Consider the following 19733-nt stretch of genomic DNA (forward strand, 5'->3'; position numbering starts at 1 on the left):
AGCAATTTTAATGCTAAAATTATATTGATATCTAGTTTGGGTGTAGCAAGATGTCGGCCTCCACCTTCTGACTGCGAGAGTCGGGTGTACCAAGATGGCCGCAGCTGTTGAGCAGTACTGAGGTAGCTAAACGAGAGTTCTGATTGGCTGAAGGCCTCTGAGGTGAATTCGGTAAAGTGTGAGGCCCGGGGTCCCCGGTTTCGGTGCCCAGCCGTCTGCACCCCGGGGGGCTCTCATTGGTGACTAAGAAATCCCCTCCTGCAGGGCAACATGGCGGAGGAGGCAGATGTGGACATTGAGGGGGATGTGGCTGACTGCAGCAATGGGTGAGCATGCTCTGTTAATATTTATTATTATTTATTATTGTTATATGATTCCATACAATAAACATTCACCAAACATTGCTTTAAAGAGGAAGAGAACAAGTTCATTAAATGTTGGTGACAAATTAATTAAAAAGCATGGGGCCCTAAGTAAACATTAAGCAGGGGCCCCAGATGCAGAGTATACCTAATACCCCTGTCAATGGATGGTGGCCGTGGGCTGTTACCCAGTTTGCGTTACCCTATTAACGAGCCATCGGTTACCCATTAGCCTCCTTTTAGTCTATGGGGTGCACTGTGGAGAGCCGCCATGTTTTTCAGAAGCTGCGTTGTTGACAAAGCTGTGACATAGCAGAAGGTGTGTTGGATCGCTGGAGAGAGATCACTGCTTCCCCATAGAGAGCAAGGGACCTTCTTTGCTGTATGGTTTTGGTTGCTAGGATACCCTCCCGGAGCTCATCCTGCTCAATCAAGATGGCTGGAAATCACAACTAGGAAGAGAAGAAGCAAGAAAACGATGGGGTCGGGTTTAGGTTCCTTTTATATTTTTAATAATTAAAGCAGAACTAAACCCTCGCCATTCACCTGCCCATGTCCCATCGCAGGGCGGCACCATCTACCTTCTCTTCTTCCTCCTACAGATGATCTTCCTCCATCCTGATTGGTTCATTCATCCCCGGCACATGCAAGAGAAGCCGAGATTGCCGGTTTCCCTGGCAACCAAAGCTGAGGCTGCGCATGCGTAGCTCAGCTTTGCCTCCAGGAAGACGTATTGTTGCAGATGGGAAGTTGCCTGTCTCTTAATAATGACCGGCCTGATCTTATGGACATGAATAGTGAAGGGTTATAACCCCTGTGTAATATTAGGGAGATTTCCTTCACTTCCTGTTTTGTAACCAGGACAGGAAATGAAAGAAAACCCCTCCGAAGTGGGGGAATTCCTTTCTTAAACCCTCATTGGCGGATTTCCTCTCTGCTGACTACGAGAAAATCTCCCTAATGAGGACACATTCCAGTACACTTCAGTGTTCTCCCCAAAATTTTTATAGGTAGGGGGCAGCCCCTGTATTGTGACCCAACTTTCCCATCCACCCAAACATAGACGGGTGGGTACTAAAAAGTTCCAGGTGGTGCGCCAGCAAAAAGTGGCTGGGGAGAACACCGCACTTCCTGGTCTGTGAGCTGCCCGGGCACTCCTGTAGCCTTATAGCTGTATATCTGCAGCGTGAGATCCAAGGCACTGCCGACCCGACTGCTAAATGCAGGAAATTTGGTGCGGTCACTACAGCAATACAAAGCCCTGCACAGCTTACACAGTCCAGTCCCCCTTATGGCTTTTCCTGTCTAATCTGCTATTTTTGAGATCTGAAAGGTGAACCTGGGACCAAGCAGCGATATCAGGATAAAAGAGGACCTGTCACTGCAGCAACAAATTTGTTTGTCATATCAATCAGTTATCTTCAATGCTTTCTGATTAACTTTCTACAAAGCTCTGCGAGTCATCGTCTGAATTTGATTAAACTAAAAAAAAAGAATTTACATTTTTTTTTCCCCTTCTGCAGGACCTACGAGGAGCTGAGCGCTGGGTTTGTTCCTGATCACTCTCTGGATTCCATGTGGAAGAGCGATGGCGTCCTCACTGTGAGTCAATCATAAGTACCCTGGGATTCATTTACTAATAGAGCAAAGATGATTCACTTGTATGAAAAATGGTAAAACGTGTTCGCTTGGAATATCCAATTACATGTAACAAAAGTTTACAAATGCCAGCATGTGATTGGTTGAAATTTGATGTGAACATTTTTATTCTGATCCTTAAGGAAATTAAAGAAAATCATCTAGAAAGTGATTATGGTTTTTTTTTTATTAACATTTTTTTTTTTTTTTAGTGGAAATGTACACCAAAGTGCTACATAACAATATTAATGTCAGTAATCTCCCCAGAAATATTTTTTAGGCTGGGTGGGAAGAAGCTGTAAGTGGTTGGTGGTCTCTGTATTGTGACCCAACTCCTCCGTAACCCCCCTAAATCAATAATATGGGTAATAACAAGTGCTGGGTGGTGTGCCCAGCTAAAAGAGGCCAGAGAAAACACTGAACTATTATTATTACACATTATTTATATAGCGCTGACATATTACACAGAGCTGTACAAAGTCCATAGTCATGTGACTAGCTGTCCCTCATGGGTGCTCACAATCTAATGTCTCTACCATAGTCCTTTGTCATTATTACAATCAGGTTATTTTTTTGAGAGAAGCCAAATAACTTAACTGCATGTTTTTGGAATGTGGGAGCACCCAGGGGAGAACCTGCAAACTCCATGCAGATAGTGTCCTGGCTGAGATTCCAACCTGGAAAGCTGCAGAGTGCTAACCACTGAGCCACTGTGCTGCCCACTGAATGTACTAGAAATCCAAGCATGCCCTCTCCCATTAGTGACAGTGTGATCATATTTCTAGTATGGAAGGTCTTTTATGAATTGTCACATTGATCTTAGTTTTTCTTCTCCTTAAAGCCCTGGACTCTGGACAGCACCATCAGCGATGAGAACCGGGCTGCCATCGAGAAAATGTTGCTTGAAGAGGACTATCCTTTGAGAAATAGAAAACTATCAACACTGGAGTAAGGCTGGGATGCACACGAGCAATATTTAATAATGGGACCCTGCTACAAATATCACCCTTTTTCACCCATGCCCTAAGTAGGTGCAAGCCCCCAACACCTTGCTCTTTGTATTTGGCTTTGTTTACATCTCCCCAACAGCTTATTGATCCAATGTCTGTGACTTCGCAGCCCCATAGGCTTCTAAAAGGTTTGGAATGGAAGGCTGGAATGACGAATGGAAGGCTGGAATGACATATGGAAGGCTGACAACGCTGCTGTGTGAGACAGCAGCTTTATCAGCCTGCAACAGGAAGTGCTGTTAGTTGCAGGATCTCCAGGTAAAAAAGTTTGCAACAGATTAACAAAAATTCTGGTTGCCTAAAGCTGATCCCAGGGGTAATAATACATAGAGACACAATTACTTCCAACTGACCACTGGCATTAAAAAAAATAAACTTATTTTATCACCTAATACCCTGGTCATGTGGTGCTCCAGCCACAAGTCTTCACTCTCTCTTTAGGCCTGAGACTTCAAGACAGGAGAAGATAGACTATCATGGGTGATCAGGATTGAAAACATTTGCCAGGTAATAGCAAGTGATTTTTAATAAATCCCTTCCAGGTTTGCCATATCACCCAGGTTTACCAATGATAGTTTTTTTTCTCCAGTCTTTGAGGCCAAGAGTCTGTTCAGAGAGTGGAGGGGACCCTGCTTGGGTGTCCACATTACTGCCCTCATGATGTGGACATTTGCTATTGACTGTCCAGTGGTGGGATTCTTTCAGCATCCAGAAGTATAAAATAATCTCATGCTGATCGCCAGGGGTTTTTGTTTGCATTTAAAGCCTAACTCCAGCCCAAATGTTTTTGGATAGAGTGGTAAAGAGTTAAAACATCTGTCATTTTTTTATTTCTGTCTGTGACTTCACTGGGGGGATTGCCCCCCACATCCTGTCTCTTGTGACACTGGTACAAGAAATGGGGTGTATATTTGTGACTGGTTCAAGGAGTACAATCCGCAAGAACATTGTCATAATTTTACATTTTCAGTATTTTTTTTGCACATTTCCTTAGCAGCTGCTCAGATATTATTTATCTAACAAGCCGCTTCCGGCAAAGTTTTGGTCCGACTCAAGCAATGCAGAAAAGGCTGCGAGGTGAGTGTTCCTTCAGGGGGATTGCTTTCATGTGTAGGGTTGCAAATAAATTAGGAATCAAAATCATCAAGGTAACGTTGCGGTTAGCGCTCCTTCCTTGTAGCTTAATATGTCATTGCTGTTGTATTAGGATCTAACATAAGGGTATGACCCTGACTTCAGGGGTTTTGTTATATATGGCTATTGATACTAATGGTTAAGTTGGCCATACAATTATAGATATCTGCACAGTCCCAGATGATGATCATTTATATGATTACTATTACTATTATTCACCACTTGATCTTCAAATAATAATCAGAATGATTCCCCCACTAACAGGCGTTGATTACCCACCACATTCCCTGCATCCCCTTTATTACTTCTAATATCGTAAAAACATCCTTCAGTGTACAGTTGTGTTCAGAAAAATAGTAGTGTGTTTAAAAAGTGAATAAATAATAAAAAAGCTAAAAAACCTTATACAGGTAGTCCTCGAGTTAAGGTCATCCGACATATGGACAACTCCTACATACGAACGGGGCTTCCCTGCTCATTTATGTGCAGGACGGAGGCTTGATGAGGGGGAGGGGGGCGGTTTGCATGGCTTGCAGAAGAAATCTTTTGCTAAACACTGAGTCTGAGCTCTTCTGCAACCTCTTGTAACTCTTGTTTTTGCATATAAAAGCACATCTTGCTCCAGAAGTAAATGATTATCTAGGCTCCATTAGGTTTTTTTTTTTTTTTTTGCTTTGTTTGTAAATAACTCACAGTGAGAATTTTATACAGTAACTGACACCACGCTGCCTAATAATAGGTTGAGACAAACATCTGTCCTAATTGCATTCATTAAAATAATGTACCTGTTTCCACTTACATACAAAATCAATTTAAGAACAAACCTACTGTCCCCATCTCATATATAACCCGGTGACTACCTGTAATAACCTTTCTTTCCATACACACAAATACATTAGGAACTCCACACATCCTATTCCAAATCAAAACATGAAAAAAATGTACCACATTTGTGTTATTCCTTTACAGAAAGTGAAGAAAATGTAATCATAGGCAGCATTCTGCCCAGCCCAATTTAGCTGGGTGCACCAATGGGCACTTTTCAGTTACCGCCCGGCTGTTTTGGGTAGTTACTAAAGAGTTTGGTCACAATACAGGAGTCTGCCACCTTACTTTCTGGGTTGAGCACTGATAGGCTGTTCAGAATAATAGCAGCGTCTGCATTCTTTACAAACTCAAACATTGGCTGCATAATCTGAAAAATGTTTTTAGATTTGCTTTTCTTTCAGTCACTGGACTATTATTTAGTTGTATATCCACTGTTAATGAAAACTGCTGCACATGAGTGTTGCATGGAGTTGACCAAATTCTGGCACCTGTGCACAGGTATTCCAGCCCGGGACGATTGGATGACATTTCACCATTCATCTGCATTGCTTGGTTTGCCTCAGAAACAACATTTCTGATGTCATCCCATACGTTTTCTATTGGATTAATGTTCAGGGACTGGCCATTCCATATTGTCAATCTTGTTGGTCAGGAACCAAGATGTTGGGCCTTTACAGGTTGAAAAAAGACATAAATCCATCAAGTTCAACCTCTAGGGAAATAAACATAATCAGGATCATTTTGTTCGTTTTTTCAGTATTTAATTTTATTGTTTACTTACTTTCAGGAGCCCACAGAAGAAAACCGTTCGAGTCCCGTAAGTATTTGGTCTCTGATTTTGCTGATAAGTACAGATTTTATTGCCATAGTCTTCTGCTGCAGAAGACGAAATGCTCCTTGCACAGACAATGTGGTCATTTAGTTTAGGCATGCGTTTGACAATCAGAGGTAATAGATTTTATGTAATGCAGCTACACTCCATCCAAGCCCTCTGCATCAGGTAGGGTAAATGCTTTCATTTTCCCTGTCTTCTGTACTACAGGGGGCGTTATCAGCATCCTTTGGGTCATATCCCAGAATATTCTGTGGACTTTTTATCTCACAAAATTATGGTACTTTAGTATCTTTACATGGGATCTGACTAATTTGTGTTCCCCAGCCCACAGAAAGCTGACAACATCATCTCCTAGACACCATGTTTTAAGATAAGATAGGGGTTGTGGGTCTAAGTAAACAAGCAAACCTTGATATTTTACCGCAAGGTGAACTTTAACCGTTAGAACTATAGAATCAACCACTGGCACCTTTGCACTCACTGCCCAGTGGATGAAATGGGCAGGCATAAAAGAATTGTTGGGGAATATGGCAGCAGTAGACCAAGAGACAGCACTAAACTGTCAGAGGACAAACATAAAGGTAAGTGAGTATCCCATAATGTGCTGCCCATAAAATAAGAGCGAGAGAGTAGAAAGAAACCTGGAAGGTAGGGGGGAATATAGCAGAGGAACATGGGGGTTACTAAAAGAATAAGGAAGGGGGAACAGCATCTGGGGTGGTGTTCCTGTACATTAAATAGTAAAGTAATGGTCAATATAATGTAATTTTAGCCTGGAGTTTTGAAGTATGGGTGACAATTTTCTTTTCCATCTGTGATATAGACAGCATGGGAGACTGCAATACCTTAGCCAGTGTTTTATTGGCAATGATAAATGCAAGGAGCGTGGATCAAATCTCTTAAGATTTAAAATGCATTATAGTAATTATTTTGTATGCTTCTAACCAGTACTGTGTAAATGAGAGGATAAACAATGATCCAATACTTGCATAATATACCAAGAATATCTGCAGATGGCAGGTAAATTCCATTTCAGATGCTTTTGTGTTGCCTTCTCTCATCCTATATTATTTTCTTCTGAGATATATTTATTTAAAATGTAATATATATACATTTTGTCATTCTAGGTTGTTCCAATTTAGGAAATGTAAAGACTGTAAATGAAATGTAATGTCCAGCATTGCATAAAACTTACTTGCTTGCTGTAGGTCACATCTCCTAATTATCCTAAAACACTTTCTTTTGTCATTGTGTTCAGGATGCGATCTCCATCTAAGCCCAGCAGCGGAACTGTGAAGTGGACAGCAGAAGAGAAAGATCTGTTTGAGCAGGGGTTGGTAAGCAGACTTATGATTCTTGCTGCAGTTCATGTTGATTAAATACTGTTTTTAGTACTGTACATAAATTTGGAGCATTGTCCTACTTATATTTTGGAGGGTTTCATGGATCTTGGTACATTATGGCTAAGCTTCATGTGCTCGGAAAATCCAGAGCAGTTGGCCATGTAATAAAACCTTTTCTACCTGTTTTTTCTATAGGCAAGGTTTGGCAGAAGATGGACAAATATTGCCAGGCTGATAGGGAGCCGCACTGTGTTACAAGTTAAAAGCTACGCCAGGCAGTATTTTAAAAATAAGGTAATGGCGTTCCCTAAAATCTTCATTTCAAGCTTTTTTGTTCAGTTTTGTTTTGCCTGTTCTCATCCAGCCCCAGCAACTTTCTTATTTCTTTAAATGCTGTGGTGATACATAAACCTATACAGGGAGGGGGAATTGCATGGGCCATCTTTTTAATTACATAATCCCTCACTCTTGCAGGCTTTCTCCTGTTAAGTGAATGGTCCACCATGGCCTCTTTGGCACGCTATTCATCAGTTGTAGGTCTATGATGTCATCACGTACAATGCAGGATCAACAGTGATGCATTTTAAGTGAGGAAGTCCCTACTGACCTCAGTAGTTGCATTCTTTGTGAAATAATTCACTGCGGTCTTGGAACTTTGTTTTTCCTGTGACTAGGAAGAATAAGGTCCGAATTATTATTTAAAGGTGAATTGGGCTACATCCCACCCACTGATGCTCACCTGTGCCAAGTTTCTCCCACTCTCTATATGGCAATATGGAAAACCTGGTACATCCGGGTATGCAGATAGATAGTGATCATCTCCCCCTTTTCCCCTGATACAGGGCTTGGGCCTGAGTAGCTAATGCCCAGACCTGAACGCAGTTGTTAACCCTTTGTAACTGAGCTAACACTCAGTACTCTGTACAATATTTGTTTAGCATGTGTTTCAGCTTTACCAAAACAATACCCCTTTTAAAAGTATTACTGGGTGATATTATTATGTCATGAGTTTAAAATGAGTCATATTTCTACAGTGTAAGGTGGAGAACGGTGAGAAGGATAGCAAAATGGCTGCTGTAGATCTTCCTGTTCTCCGTGCTGACAACTCTGAGGAAGAAGCTGAGCTATCTGCATTCCGAGGTCGATCAGACCCCAACCTTAACGCAGTTAAGATTGAAACCTTATCAGATGATGAAGAGGTTGACATAACAGATGAGGTGGATGAGGCATTTGTCAAGAGCGAAGACCTTCCTGACACAGAGATAAATCCAGCAGATAAAATCTGCCAGGTGAAGGAAGAGACCATTCATCCCACTCCAGGACAAAGTCACCTCACCCCAGAAAGACCGCACACATATGTTACAGAGACAGATTCCCTTTGTCAAAAACACTCAGATGACGGGGAGGCATTTTATTGCTTCACGTGTGTGTCGCACAGTGACAATTCAATGTCTGCACAAGACGAAGGAGTCAGCCAGGACTCAACTTCTCCCAGCACACAAGATAAAGATCCTGACATTCCACTGGTTCAGTCATCTCCTCCCTATGAACATGAAGACATCCAAGACGAAACAGAGGACCTGAAACCCCCCGACCAGGAGGTGGAGCTGGACCCAGACTTTATTCAAGAAGAAGAAAAACAAGCCATCCCAGAATTCTTTGAGGGACGCCCAGCAAAAACTCCAGAACGTTATCTCAGGATACGTAATTACATCTTGGATCGATGGTACATTTTTATTTTATTTAAAAAAGCGAGTCAAATTAATTTTCTGAAATGATCGATCCTCACAAAGCTAATATCTAAAATTGCTCTGGTTTTTTAAAGGCCAACTCTAATTTTTATTTTAAAGCTGAACTAAAGTAAAAAAATAAATTAACACTTACCTTTAATCCGGCAGGTCCCTCGATGGTGCTTGACCTTTCCTTGATGTGGTCCCGCGCCGTCCTGGGTATCTTCTTCGTTGCCATCTTCAGTCTTCTCTTCCATCTTCTCCTTGTCTTTTTGCTATGTCACCTGATCTCGCACTACGTAGCCCTCTGTAAAGAGGGAAAAATAAGAGCTGATCCCAATGCAAATGCCTGAGATCAGCATCCCTTTCCCCTTAGTGAAAAAATGCCCCTTCTGCGCATGCCTGAGATCGGGCATGTGCAGAAGAAGCATCCAGAGCTTCCTGGGATGCGTGGTAGGTATCCCGAAAGGCTTTGTGCTCCCATTCATCTTAATAGGCTGGGCAGTGTTGCACCTATAAAAAAAAATTTGTCCGTGCATTAATGTAAAATAAAAAAGCTGAGTTTTAGGTCCTCTTTAGGTTGGTGGCCCATCAAGTGTTAAATTAAAAAAAATCAGCTTGATCTTGTAGCATCCTTTCCAGTGTTCCTATGAGATGGGAATTATAATTATTTGTATTTTTCTAGTGGTCAACACTAATTAAAAGGGACTTTAACACATACAGAGGTTGAGATCTCTGAAAATATTTCTTTGGCTGGGCCCTGTAAACACCAATTCAAAATGGCCATGTTTGTGTTAAGTTCATAGATATATCAGCCATTGATAGCTCTGCCATAACAACCGAATTTTGGTTAAATTCCTTGTCAAAGTTTGCTTTTGCTAGAGATAAGTTCTCTTTGAAGATTCATATAATCTAACATGCCCCTATTTTATTAAAGGAGGAATTCTAAACCAAATTACTTGAACAAAACCTCAGTCCGTCCGGGACTAAAGAACTGTGGTGATGTGAACTGCATCGGGCGTATCCACACCTACCTGGAATTAATTGGTGCCATTAACTTAGGCTGTGGTAAGTGTAGGTTAAACTTTTTTTTAGTGCGCGTTTTGGTGTATGTTTACCACTTACTTGATATTATGCAAATTTCAGAGCAAGCCGTTTATAATCGGCCTCGGCCACTGGATAAAACGAAGACGAAACTGGTAAAAGATACGTTGGAAGCATATGAGCTTGCCCACCGCCTGCAGACTATGGTAAGGGGACATGGGCTTCATGAGGGGAGCAACTGAATCAGATCTGTGCACTTCCCCATATAACACAAAAACGGAATATGACTGGCTGTAAAATAAACATGAAGGATGTTTCTCTAGACACTTGCAAATAGGATTAGTGAGGAGCTGTGCAACTAATGGCAGCTATACAATATGGTTTTTGTAATTATTTTCTGCTGTGTGTTAATCTATAAGCTTTCAAAATCAGATTGAACATTCAAAATGACATAACCTTATCTGTCGTCCGTTGATCTGTCCATTCACAAGCTGGGTGCAGAGAAATGATTTAGCTTAATTGTTTAAGGGTAGCATCTGATAGCAGTGGTACCTCCTAGTTCTGGCTTACAGTACATCTGCCTATGACAGGTTCCTTTTAAATATTATACAAACTCTCCTTTGTTTCTGATTGTAGCGCACCAGACGGAGGCGTGTCAGAGACCCATGGGGGAATTGGTGTGATGCAAGAGACCTTGAGGGACAAACATTTGAGGTTAGACAATAGATACTGTGATTATTGGACTGCAGTTCTTAAAAATATGTGTTACAATAAGTCATACCTTGTCTTCTTCATTACCACCCTGCATCAAATCTTCATCTCTGGGAGGCCATACATCTACAGTACATTTTGTGGTATTGTAGTTACGGGCGTAGGTGCATACTTCCCAGAGGACTGGGTGACAGGTGCCCTTTGGTGAACATATTTTATTGTTCTTTGTCAGCATCTCTCAGCAGAAGAGTTAGCACAAAGACGGGAGAGGATGAAATCACTGAAATGCTCCAAGGGATCGAGACCGCCCAAAAGGTATGGAAATCAGAATGGAGTCTAATATATGAACATGCTTCCTTGACATTACTGTGGACTACATTTTAAACTGCGTTATTATTTTTGCATTCGCACCAACAGGATACTTACAGGACATTATTTTGTATTGTGAGAAATTTAAAATGAAACCATTCTTTCCTGTTTCTGTATATTGTACAGCTAGTGACCTTAATGTGCTTTATTCTATAATGAAGTATAGTATAGTATAGTTCCTTACTCATGGTGAACCTACCAATCCAAAGCCTGTGTATTGTTTCTCCTTTGTTTTAATATTTTTGTTAAGACTAATAATTTGATTTACTGGGTCTTTATTGATAAGGAGAGTGGTGCTGATGTGATATCAGCTTCTACTCTCTGCATCATTGATTGTGAGTGCCTGGTACTATACTGATACCCCTCAGGAGGGGGTTGCATCCATGATAACACAAGGTTACAGGATGTCCTCTTTTTCTGGTATTGTTCTACAAATTCTTTTTATTTAAAAAGACTTCTGGAGTTCAGATACGCTATAAAGCATGAACATGAGCAATACGGCCCTTGCAGCAGTGCTCCCCCCAGACTGCAAGGCTTAAATGCTCCTTTCATGCCTAGGGTAACATTAAGAAGTTTTATTTGCCTTTTTCTCCCCAGCAGCCACAATCTTTTCTTCACTCCAACACCCCAGGTTGTGGGCAGGCCCCCCACATTCTCACTTATTGTGTAAGACTTCCAGTCCCACATTGTATGTCATGATGTCTGTAACTGGCAGTGCAGCAAACAAAGGGGTCAAACAAAGTAAAACTTCTGAGTTCAGCTTCACCTTCTACTACTCTGTAGATACTGAGATGGGTCATATCAGGTAGGTTCTAAATAGGAGGTTCTGCTTTCACTACAGTCCCATGTGGTCCCAGTGTTGTAATAAAAAACTGTGCATGTCTATAGCTGTGTGTGCATATTCAACATATATTAGATACGACATATTATACCATAAATTAGATATTAACACACATACTTTTTATTAACAGTGCGTTTGACCCTTTCCAGCTCATCCCCTGTCTTAACTTCACTGAAGAGAAACAGGTAAAAAACATTTAATACATGTATTTATTGCTTCCAGCTGTTTTATTTGTTTTGCCTTTTCCACTCTTTGTCTATATTGGATATTGTTGTGTTTTATCTAATTGGATTTTATTCATAAATGTTTCATTTTCAGGCTCCCTTCCGAGTGATGATATCAGCAGAGGCCATGCTCATATTAGATTTGGTGAGTAAATAAATATTGTGTGTAAATCTCATCTAATTATATAAATTATATCACTCATTATTGTTCTCTATTTAAAGCACTCACACGTCTCCTTGGCAGAAGTCATAGGATTATTAGGGGGAAGGTATTTAGAAGAAGACCGTATTGTGGAAGTAAGTTTTCTGGTTTCTCTTTCTTTAAAACACATAATTACAATTTGAGCTTTAGCCTTACAAATCTTTTCAATGATATACAGTTGTAAATAGAGAGATCATTGCCTACACAAACCCACAGTCTTCACTTTTTCTTTAAAGATTTGGGCTGCAGAGCCATGTAACAGCCTTAGCACTGGGCTGCAGTGTGAAATGGATCCTGTTTCTCAGACCCAGGCGTCAGAAGCCCTATCACTGCGTGGTTATAGTGTCATCGGCTGGTACCACTCTCATCCTGCATTTGACCCTAATCCATCCATCCGAGATATCGACACCCAGGCCAAGTACCAGGTATGATAATGGTTGTAAAAAACATCATTAAACCACAAATATCTAGTGAGAATATTATGTGGGTACTAGGTCAGTAGGTGTAATGAAGTGTGTGTAGCCTGAAGCAGGGTGACAGGTAACAAAAACGATAGGTTTTAAATCATCCAGTATGCCAAAAGGGGACACCATTAGATGATAATGCTTTCAAAGAACCTTCTGGAAACAGAAGACAAGAGTAGGCCGGCCAGAAAAATTTTAAATTTGAGAAGGAAATATGTTCACGGGTCTCCAGATTACTGACAACAGACAAGGCAAAATTTGAATAGTGTTACCCATTGCTGACTGCAATCTGTAGATTACTGTTTTTAGATTTAGTACCTTTGGTGGCCTCTGGCAGCCATTAATCTCACACTAATGATATATAACCAGTTGTTTGCGGTCATGTGGTCACTATGAAAGCCATCAAGTAGACCACCAAGCTAACTTCAGTTGTCAAAAAATAATAATGCATTTTAAAGCCACATACAGCACCTTGTTTGTACCCTTCTACCAGCCATAGTCTGCCTGCGATTGCATAGAAAAGCAAAGAAAACTATAAACATCTTTCTTATTGTATTTATTTTCTACCTGTTCATTTAGAGTTATTTTTCTCGTGGAGGAGCCAAGTTTTTAGGGATGATCATCAGTCCATATAACCGCAGTAACCCCCTTCCACAGTCACAGTTGTCCTGTCTGGTTATTAGTGAGGACCTGAGCGAGGATGGCTCGTACAGTAAGTAAATCACACTACTACAGATAAAAGCAAAATTCTCTTTCATTTTCCTTTACATATCATTAAATATTTTTCTCTTCTTGTAGGAATGCCTTACAGGTTTGATGTGGAGCTCATGTCTGGCCAGCCGAGCTGGGAGGCAATTTTTGAAAAGACAAGGTGGATTATCAATAAGTATCGGCTGTCTCACAGGTGTGTAAATCTCAGATTCCTCCTGTTTCACCGGTTCCCAAAAAATCTAAATTTTTATGTTATGTTGAGACTCCATTGAGCAACTATGCTGGTGGGAACCTACCCTTGGAGAATGGTGATATGTTACATGAGAATACTAGAATTCACTAACTTTAAGTGAAACATTCACAAAAGAAAATGTACTTCCCCCTCGATCCCCTGCTGTCTCAGCTTCCCTCTTTGCAGCGCTTGCTGTTCAATCCAGTCCTGCCATCCTCTTTCTTCCAGTCTCACGTCACCTGAACTAACACAGCTAGGATGTGAGATCAAGTACAGTCTCTTTCTCCAAATGTAAAACTAAAAAAAGATCTCACTGCGTATGTATTACATTGAGTTACAGGGAAGCTCCTTGATCATGCATGCCCAATCTCAGGCATGCGCAAGGAGCAGCCCACAGCCTCCTGGGATATGTAATGTAAGTATCCCGGGAAGCTAAAGGTTTCCCTTTCAGTCTTCAGACCTCCCCAAAAAATAAAAAAAAAATGAACTATTAAAAAAATTCCTGTTATATAAAAGGATAGCCACACTTTTCTATAATCTTAAAAAATGATGATAGGTCCGCTTACACCGTCCCTTTACATATTAATGTTCCGTTACTGACTGGGACCCAAGGACTCCACCAGCTCTGCACTAAACGTCACAGGTTGGGCACCAGGCCATACCTGAGACTTGGTATTGATAAACATTAGCTTTTTTAATGTTATTTAGGTCACATTTGATAATAAAAAATGAATTTATTATTAATTTTAATAATAAACAGGATTTATATAGTGGCAACATATTATGCAGCGCTTTACATTAAATAAGGGTTGCAGATGAAAGACACAGACCGTGACACAGGAGGAGGAGAGGACCCGGCCCCGAAGTGCTTACAATCTCCAAGGTATCAACATGTCCTGCCAGCAAATCTCAGACTGATACAGTCTCAACGGTAAAATGTTTATTGTGGAGGTTGAATTCCACTTTGAATAGAAGATCAGGGATAATGTAATTAATTTCCATTATTTCTGACCTGTTCATAAATACTAAATCAATTTGGGGTCTAATTATATTTCCCTTCGCACATCGACTTATTAACTGAAACTGCTTAATTGCCCGCCTGCTGCCGATCGATGTGTAAGCGTCGTGTTTTAATGGGATATTGGATTGGAGGAGCAGACTGTGATCTGGACTTGTTCTGATAGGGTTCATCTCAGCACAGCCAGACAGGTGCATATTGATCGTTACACATCCTGAACACACACCTCATTCTTCTTCTATTTGTGCTAAAGAAGATTTTCACTAACTACCCTTTGGGGTCTATATATAAAGGAAACTGCAACTTCACTGACTGTTACTGCTTTTTATTAATCTGCCTCAGGCAATCTCTGCAATCATTGTTCTGACAAAAGTGGAAATGATTCAGCAATATCCAGTTTGTAGGTTTGCCAGCTCATTAAGACTTTCTGGTTTAATTATATAATTGCTGATAGTTTACACTAGCCTAAAGTAGGCAAATAGAAAAAAAGCCTGAATTAAATAAATACTAACCACTGCCTTCTAATGTGGCTGTAATGCAAAATAATGGGCATTTTGAAACTGAACTTTAGGCAGATATCAAAGCCAAAATCAATGCTGCACAATATTTCTTGTTTTTAAAGCACAAGCAGTGCAGGTACTTATCTTCCTGGTATGATCCTCACTAAGGCTACGTACACAGCTCAGATGATTCTCGTTTGATAATCGTCTCAGGGCTGATGTTGGACGAGAATCTGGCTTGAGTACAGCGCTCATCTCCCTTCCTTCCGACAACTGTCTTGCTGGATCCACGGAGGAGAAATGATCGCAATGAAAGTGAAGGGGAGAGAGCGCAGTGGTGTGCTAATCTGTCGTTCCCCCCTACCCTTTTCATAGAGCAGAACGGTGATGTATGTACAGTGCCCAATCAGTCTTTTGTCGTTGGAAAGGATTGTGGAAGATCATTTCCAACGACAATTATTGCACGTGTGTACACAGCCTAATTACCTGTTTTTGACCTGGTAAAATCTTCACTATACAATCAGGCAGGAGTGTGAGAGGAGGAAGAAACGCAGGGAATTGATGGTACTGATCTGCTTCTCCTTTCACTGGCCAACCATAGGCCAGGGGCAGGTACTAGACAGCCTGGACTGGAGAAAGTGGGTTAAATGTTGCTGGTTTGTCTGCTTTTCATCTTTATGTGCCTGTGCCATGTTACCTTATCCTATCTGTATGCATGATTCTCAGTTTGATGATCTTCATTGTTTTTGTTTTTTTCAAGCAGCAGTGTTCCGATGAACAAAAGGTTCCGCCAAGATAGCGATCTGACCTGTTTACAGAAGGTGGGTTTTATTGCTTGTGTGGAATATTTTTCAACCTCTCTAGGGGTCTTTGTGAACAAAATTTTGTCTAATCACTGTAAACTTGGTTTGGGACATTGAGGCCTTTAATGGGCCTTACTGATTACCTAAAATGCAAGCTCAAACGTGAGCTAATCTCACCTCCGCTTGCTCCTTTACGAGCCGCTTGCTCTATCAACATCTTAACCTGGTTCTTTTCCAGGTTGAGGATCTTTGGTCATCTTGATTGGTTTGGCCAAAATGATGTAACCCCCACACATAATTGGGGGTTCATTCATACCTGGCACCCAAGTATTTAAAGCGGAGGTAAACTGAACAAAAAAAAACCTCACTCACCTTTACCTTCGCAGGTCTGTGGACACATCCAGAGGTTTCCTGGATCGGGTCCCATGTCATCCCAGTATCCTCCTTCGTCCTGGCACTTCTACTTTGCCCTTCTTCCTCCTCCTTTGTACGTCGCCCAATGTCGCACTGTGCAGGCACGAGATCGAGTAACATAGATGTGGGGGAAAAAAGATAATCTCACAACACATGCTTGAGATTGACATTTTTTTCTTCCCATTGAAGAAAAGGTTCCTTCTGCGCATGTCAGAGACCAGGCATGCGCAGAAGGAGCAGCCAGAAGCCTCTTGGGATGCATTACGTATGTATCCCAGGAGGCTCTGCACTCCTATTCAAAAAAATTAAAGCCCTTCCCATTTCTGTCTTGATCACTCTGGTGATCAAGACAGAAACAAAAGGGGCTTTCCTTTTTTTTTTAAGGGTTTTAAACCCCCTCACCAAAAAAGAAAGGTAATTTAAGGTAAGGTATAAGTTGAGTTGTCTACTCTTTTATGTAAGGTAAAACTTTTAGTTTAGGTCCGCTTTATTGATTGTACACATCCTATCATGCATATAGGTTCTGCAATAAAGAGCCCTCTGCTTGCAATTTTTTGATTTTAATCCTTAGTTCCACCTTAATGTACCTGACATTGCATTGCATATGCCCATAGACATAGACATCTTATTGTCTCTTTGCCCAGCTTCAGCCAGAAATAAAATCACTGAACCATTTATTGAGGTTAACAGTCACGATTTGACAATTTTTTTTAAATAGCCTCTTTCTGAAATAACCCTAATTTCTTGTGTAGTAATCTGAATATAATAAGAACCACTTATTAGAATGTCTGAGTACTGGGACAAAAGTAAGGTAATGGATGGTAATCCCCTAAGATAATAAAGTCGGGGGCCACCTGTTGTAAACTAAGTGGTTTGAGTGGCCAAAAAAAAAAAAAAACCTTTATTATATGTGATTGTGTACAAAAAGTGGGTACATATCAATGTTCTTGGTATATTAATTTCTACAACAAAAATGTGGAAAGTGTGCGTACAATTGTAATACATTGTTGTAATACAACTTATAGTAACAAACAATGGGACAACCTCATCCTGAGGTGTTATCTGTTATTTTTGTACAGCGCTGCGTAATATGATGGCGCTATATAAATACTGTGTAATAATAATAACTGTCAAAGATTAAGGGGAGGGGAGGAGCACCAGAAGGAAAACCGAAGGATAAAGACAAGGGACTAAGCCTTCAAAGGCTAGGGAGAGGGAAACGGTCACCACCTACGGACACCCTAACCTAGCCCAGACTTCTGTCAGTATGAATATACCCTGAAGGTGGGAATACTCATACACCGGAACTTAGGCCCTAGTAGCCCTGAATTGCCCTAGGAATAGTGACAGGGTTTGAGACTACTGGTTCCTTCCCAGATGAACGAACCAGCGTCTCCCTGAGGCCTAGTAACAACAAGCACAAGAGAATAACAAAACACCAAGTACAACTTATCTTAAATAGAAAATGGATGAGCAGGAACTCAGGATGGCACAACACTCCAGCTCTTCCACATCCAAGCAGTGAATATCAACGGCATAGCATGAAGTCTGAGGCCAGACTAAATGGAGGAGCAGTAATGACCACCAGCTGCAGCCGAGACAAGAGGTGTGGTCATTACAAACAACACATGTGACATCTGTGCAATAAGTATTTTGTGAACACGATAATTCAAACAGTTAGACAAAGAACTTCTAATGTATTAGTCAAAAGACTAATAAAAAGGAACCAAGACAGATGGCCTCTTAAACCCCGATGTGTTTCGCCTAACAAGGCCTCTTCAGGGAAAGTGAGGAGACCAGAAGGGTACTACAAAAATACTACAAAAAATTGATATAATATTTGGTCAATATCAGAGCTAATTGATAATTATCATTGAGTGTGAGTACAAATGTAATGGTACTGAGTGATAGATAGATGGTTAATATAGATTGAGAATTGTTATTTAAATATCTAGCTCAGTATAAGTGAGCTATAGCTTCATAGTATTTTGACTATATAGAGAAAAAAAGACAAGGACTAAACTTTATGTAGAGATTATATCAAGTAAGTAAGGACTTGTAAGCTTAATAGGTCAAGTAATAAAGAAGCTAAAATATTGTATGCATATATGATAGGTACTATATATGATAGTTTGTATACTCCTGATGGGATAGTCACTAGGCTATTGGTTTTCAATTGCAGAAATGATAGGGTAGTCCAAATGTAATTATTATTGAAGCCTAGTAATATGTGAATGAGTACTTTCTGTGTTGCCTTTTTTTTTATAGCTCTTGACATGCCTGAAGAGGACGCTGATGAACGCAGCCTGTTCAGCATTTGCAGATGAATTTCTCAGTCGAATAGAAGAATATTTCCTCACCAGCTACACAAGCATTAAAGATGTAGATGATGCTGGAGGGGGTTTGGCAGCAGCTGCCGAAATAGAGACCTCTGCCTCAACATCAGATACTCCGGACAATGCATGACGATTTCAGCATAAGAAGGTTCTGTGGTAAAGAACCCAATTGGTGGCTGTGGTTCGTTGCGAAGGACAACACAAAAGACCTGTCAGTTTTAACTTTACATTGAATTGTAATATTGCCCCTTACCCAGAAATCTCCAGTTCTTCCTTTTAACTTTAACACTCTGAAGCATTTTTTTGACCCAGAAAGCAGAAGCATTGTATGATCCACCACTGATTACTCCAAAACATGGCTTCCTGGCCACCACCTTGGACAGACAGTCATAAAGCTTTACAATCTGGATTGACGGCTAAAATTGTATAAATCAGTTTATTGCTCTGCATATGTTCAGCAAACATCATAAAGGTAATATTTTTTTCTAAAAGGATTCTGGTTTTCAAATCTATAGTTTTACAAAACGTTTTAGGCTGTGCGTTTCCATATTGCACAGTAAAACGCACATTTTAAAATGCATTACCTTAGTTTACAACTGGGGGTGTGTTTTGAATAGGACCCAATGCACCTTGCAAGGATACCTGCTGTCATCCATTGAAATGGAACACAAGTTTTAGGTGAAAAAAAAAAAGAACGTTTGGTGTTTTTCCTCATTACATACACATTGAAATTTTTTTTTGCGGCCTTATCACAGTGCACAGTAATGTGCAAAATCAGTGTTCTCCCCAGGCCCCTTCTAGCTGGGCGTACCACCTGGCCCTTTTTAGTAACCACCCGGCTGTTTTTGGGTGGTTATTAAAGAGTTGGGTTACAATACAGGGGCTGAGACCTACCTACAATTTCTTCCCACCCGGCTTAATGGTTGAACACTGCAAATACTGCATGGAATGTGTCAATGGCAATGCATTACAATGATTGAAGAG

General features: G+C 40.7%; 1 protein-coding gene across 1 annotated transcript; it reads left to right on the forward strand.

Moving 5' to 3' along the window:
* Positions 1-87: 87 nt before the first annotated feature.
* MYSM1 (Myb like, SWIRM and MPN domains 1) lies at positions 88-19240 on the forward strand. Its single transcript, XM_072419355.1, has 20 exons — positions 88-326; positions 1886-1964; positions 2842-2912; positions 4016-4087; positions 5760-5789; positions 7066-7144; positions 7346-7444; positions 8185-8876; positions 9818-9948; positions 10027-10130; positions 10561-10638; positions 10868-10950; positions 11976-12030; positions 12164-12214; positions 12292-12366; positions 12508-12696; positions 13315-13447; positions 13534-13639; positions 15960-16017; positions 18682-19240. Exons 1-20 carry the CDS (start codon positions 271-273, stop codon positions 18877-18879), a joined length of 2439 nt encoding a protein of 812 aa, XP_072275456.1. The 5' UTR covers positions 88-270; the 3' UTR covers positions 18880-19240.
* Positions 19241-19733: the final 493 nt, after the last annotated feature.

The sequence above is a fragment of the Pyxicephalus adspersus genome, chromosome 8 (assembly GCF_032062135.1).
Source record: "Pyxicephalus adspersus chromosome 8, UCB_Pads_2.0, whole genome shotgun sequence".
In the NCBI taxonomy this organism is placed as follows: Eukaryota; Metazoa; Chordata; class Amphibia; order Anura; family Pyxicephalidae; genus Pyxicephalus; species Pyxicephalus adspersus.

Coding starts and splice junctions, on each gene's coding strand:
- MYSM1 (XM_072419355.1), top strand. CDS start 271: ATGGCGGAGGAGGCAGATGTGGACATTGAGGGGGATGTGGCTGACTGC. Junction 10,639..10,867: donor TTGAGGGACAAACATTTGAG/GTTAGACAATAG, acceptor GTTCTTTGTCAG/CATCTCTCAGCAGAAGAGTT. Junction 12,697..13,314: donor ACACCCAGGCCAAGTACCAG/GTATGATAATGG, acceptor CTGTTCATTTAG/AGTTATTTTTCTCGTGGAGG.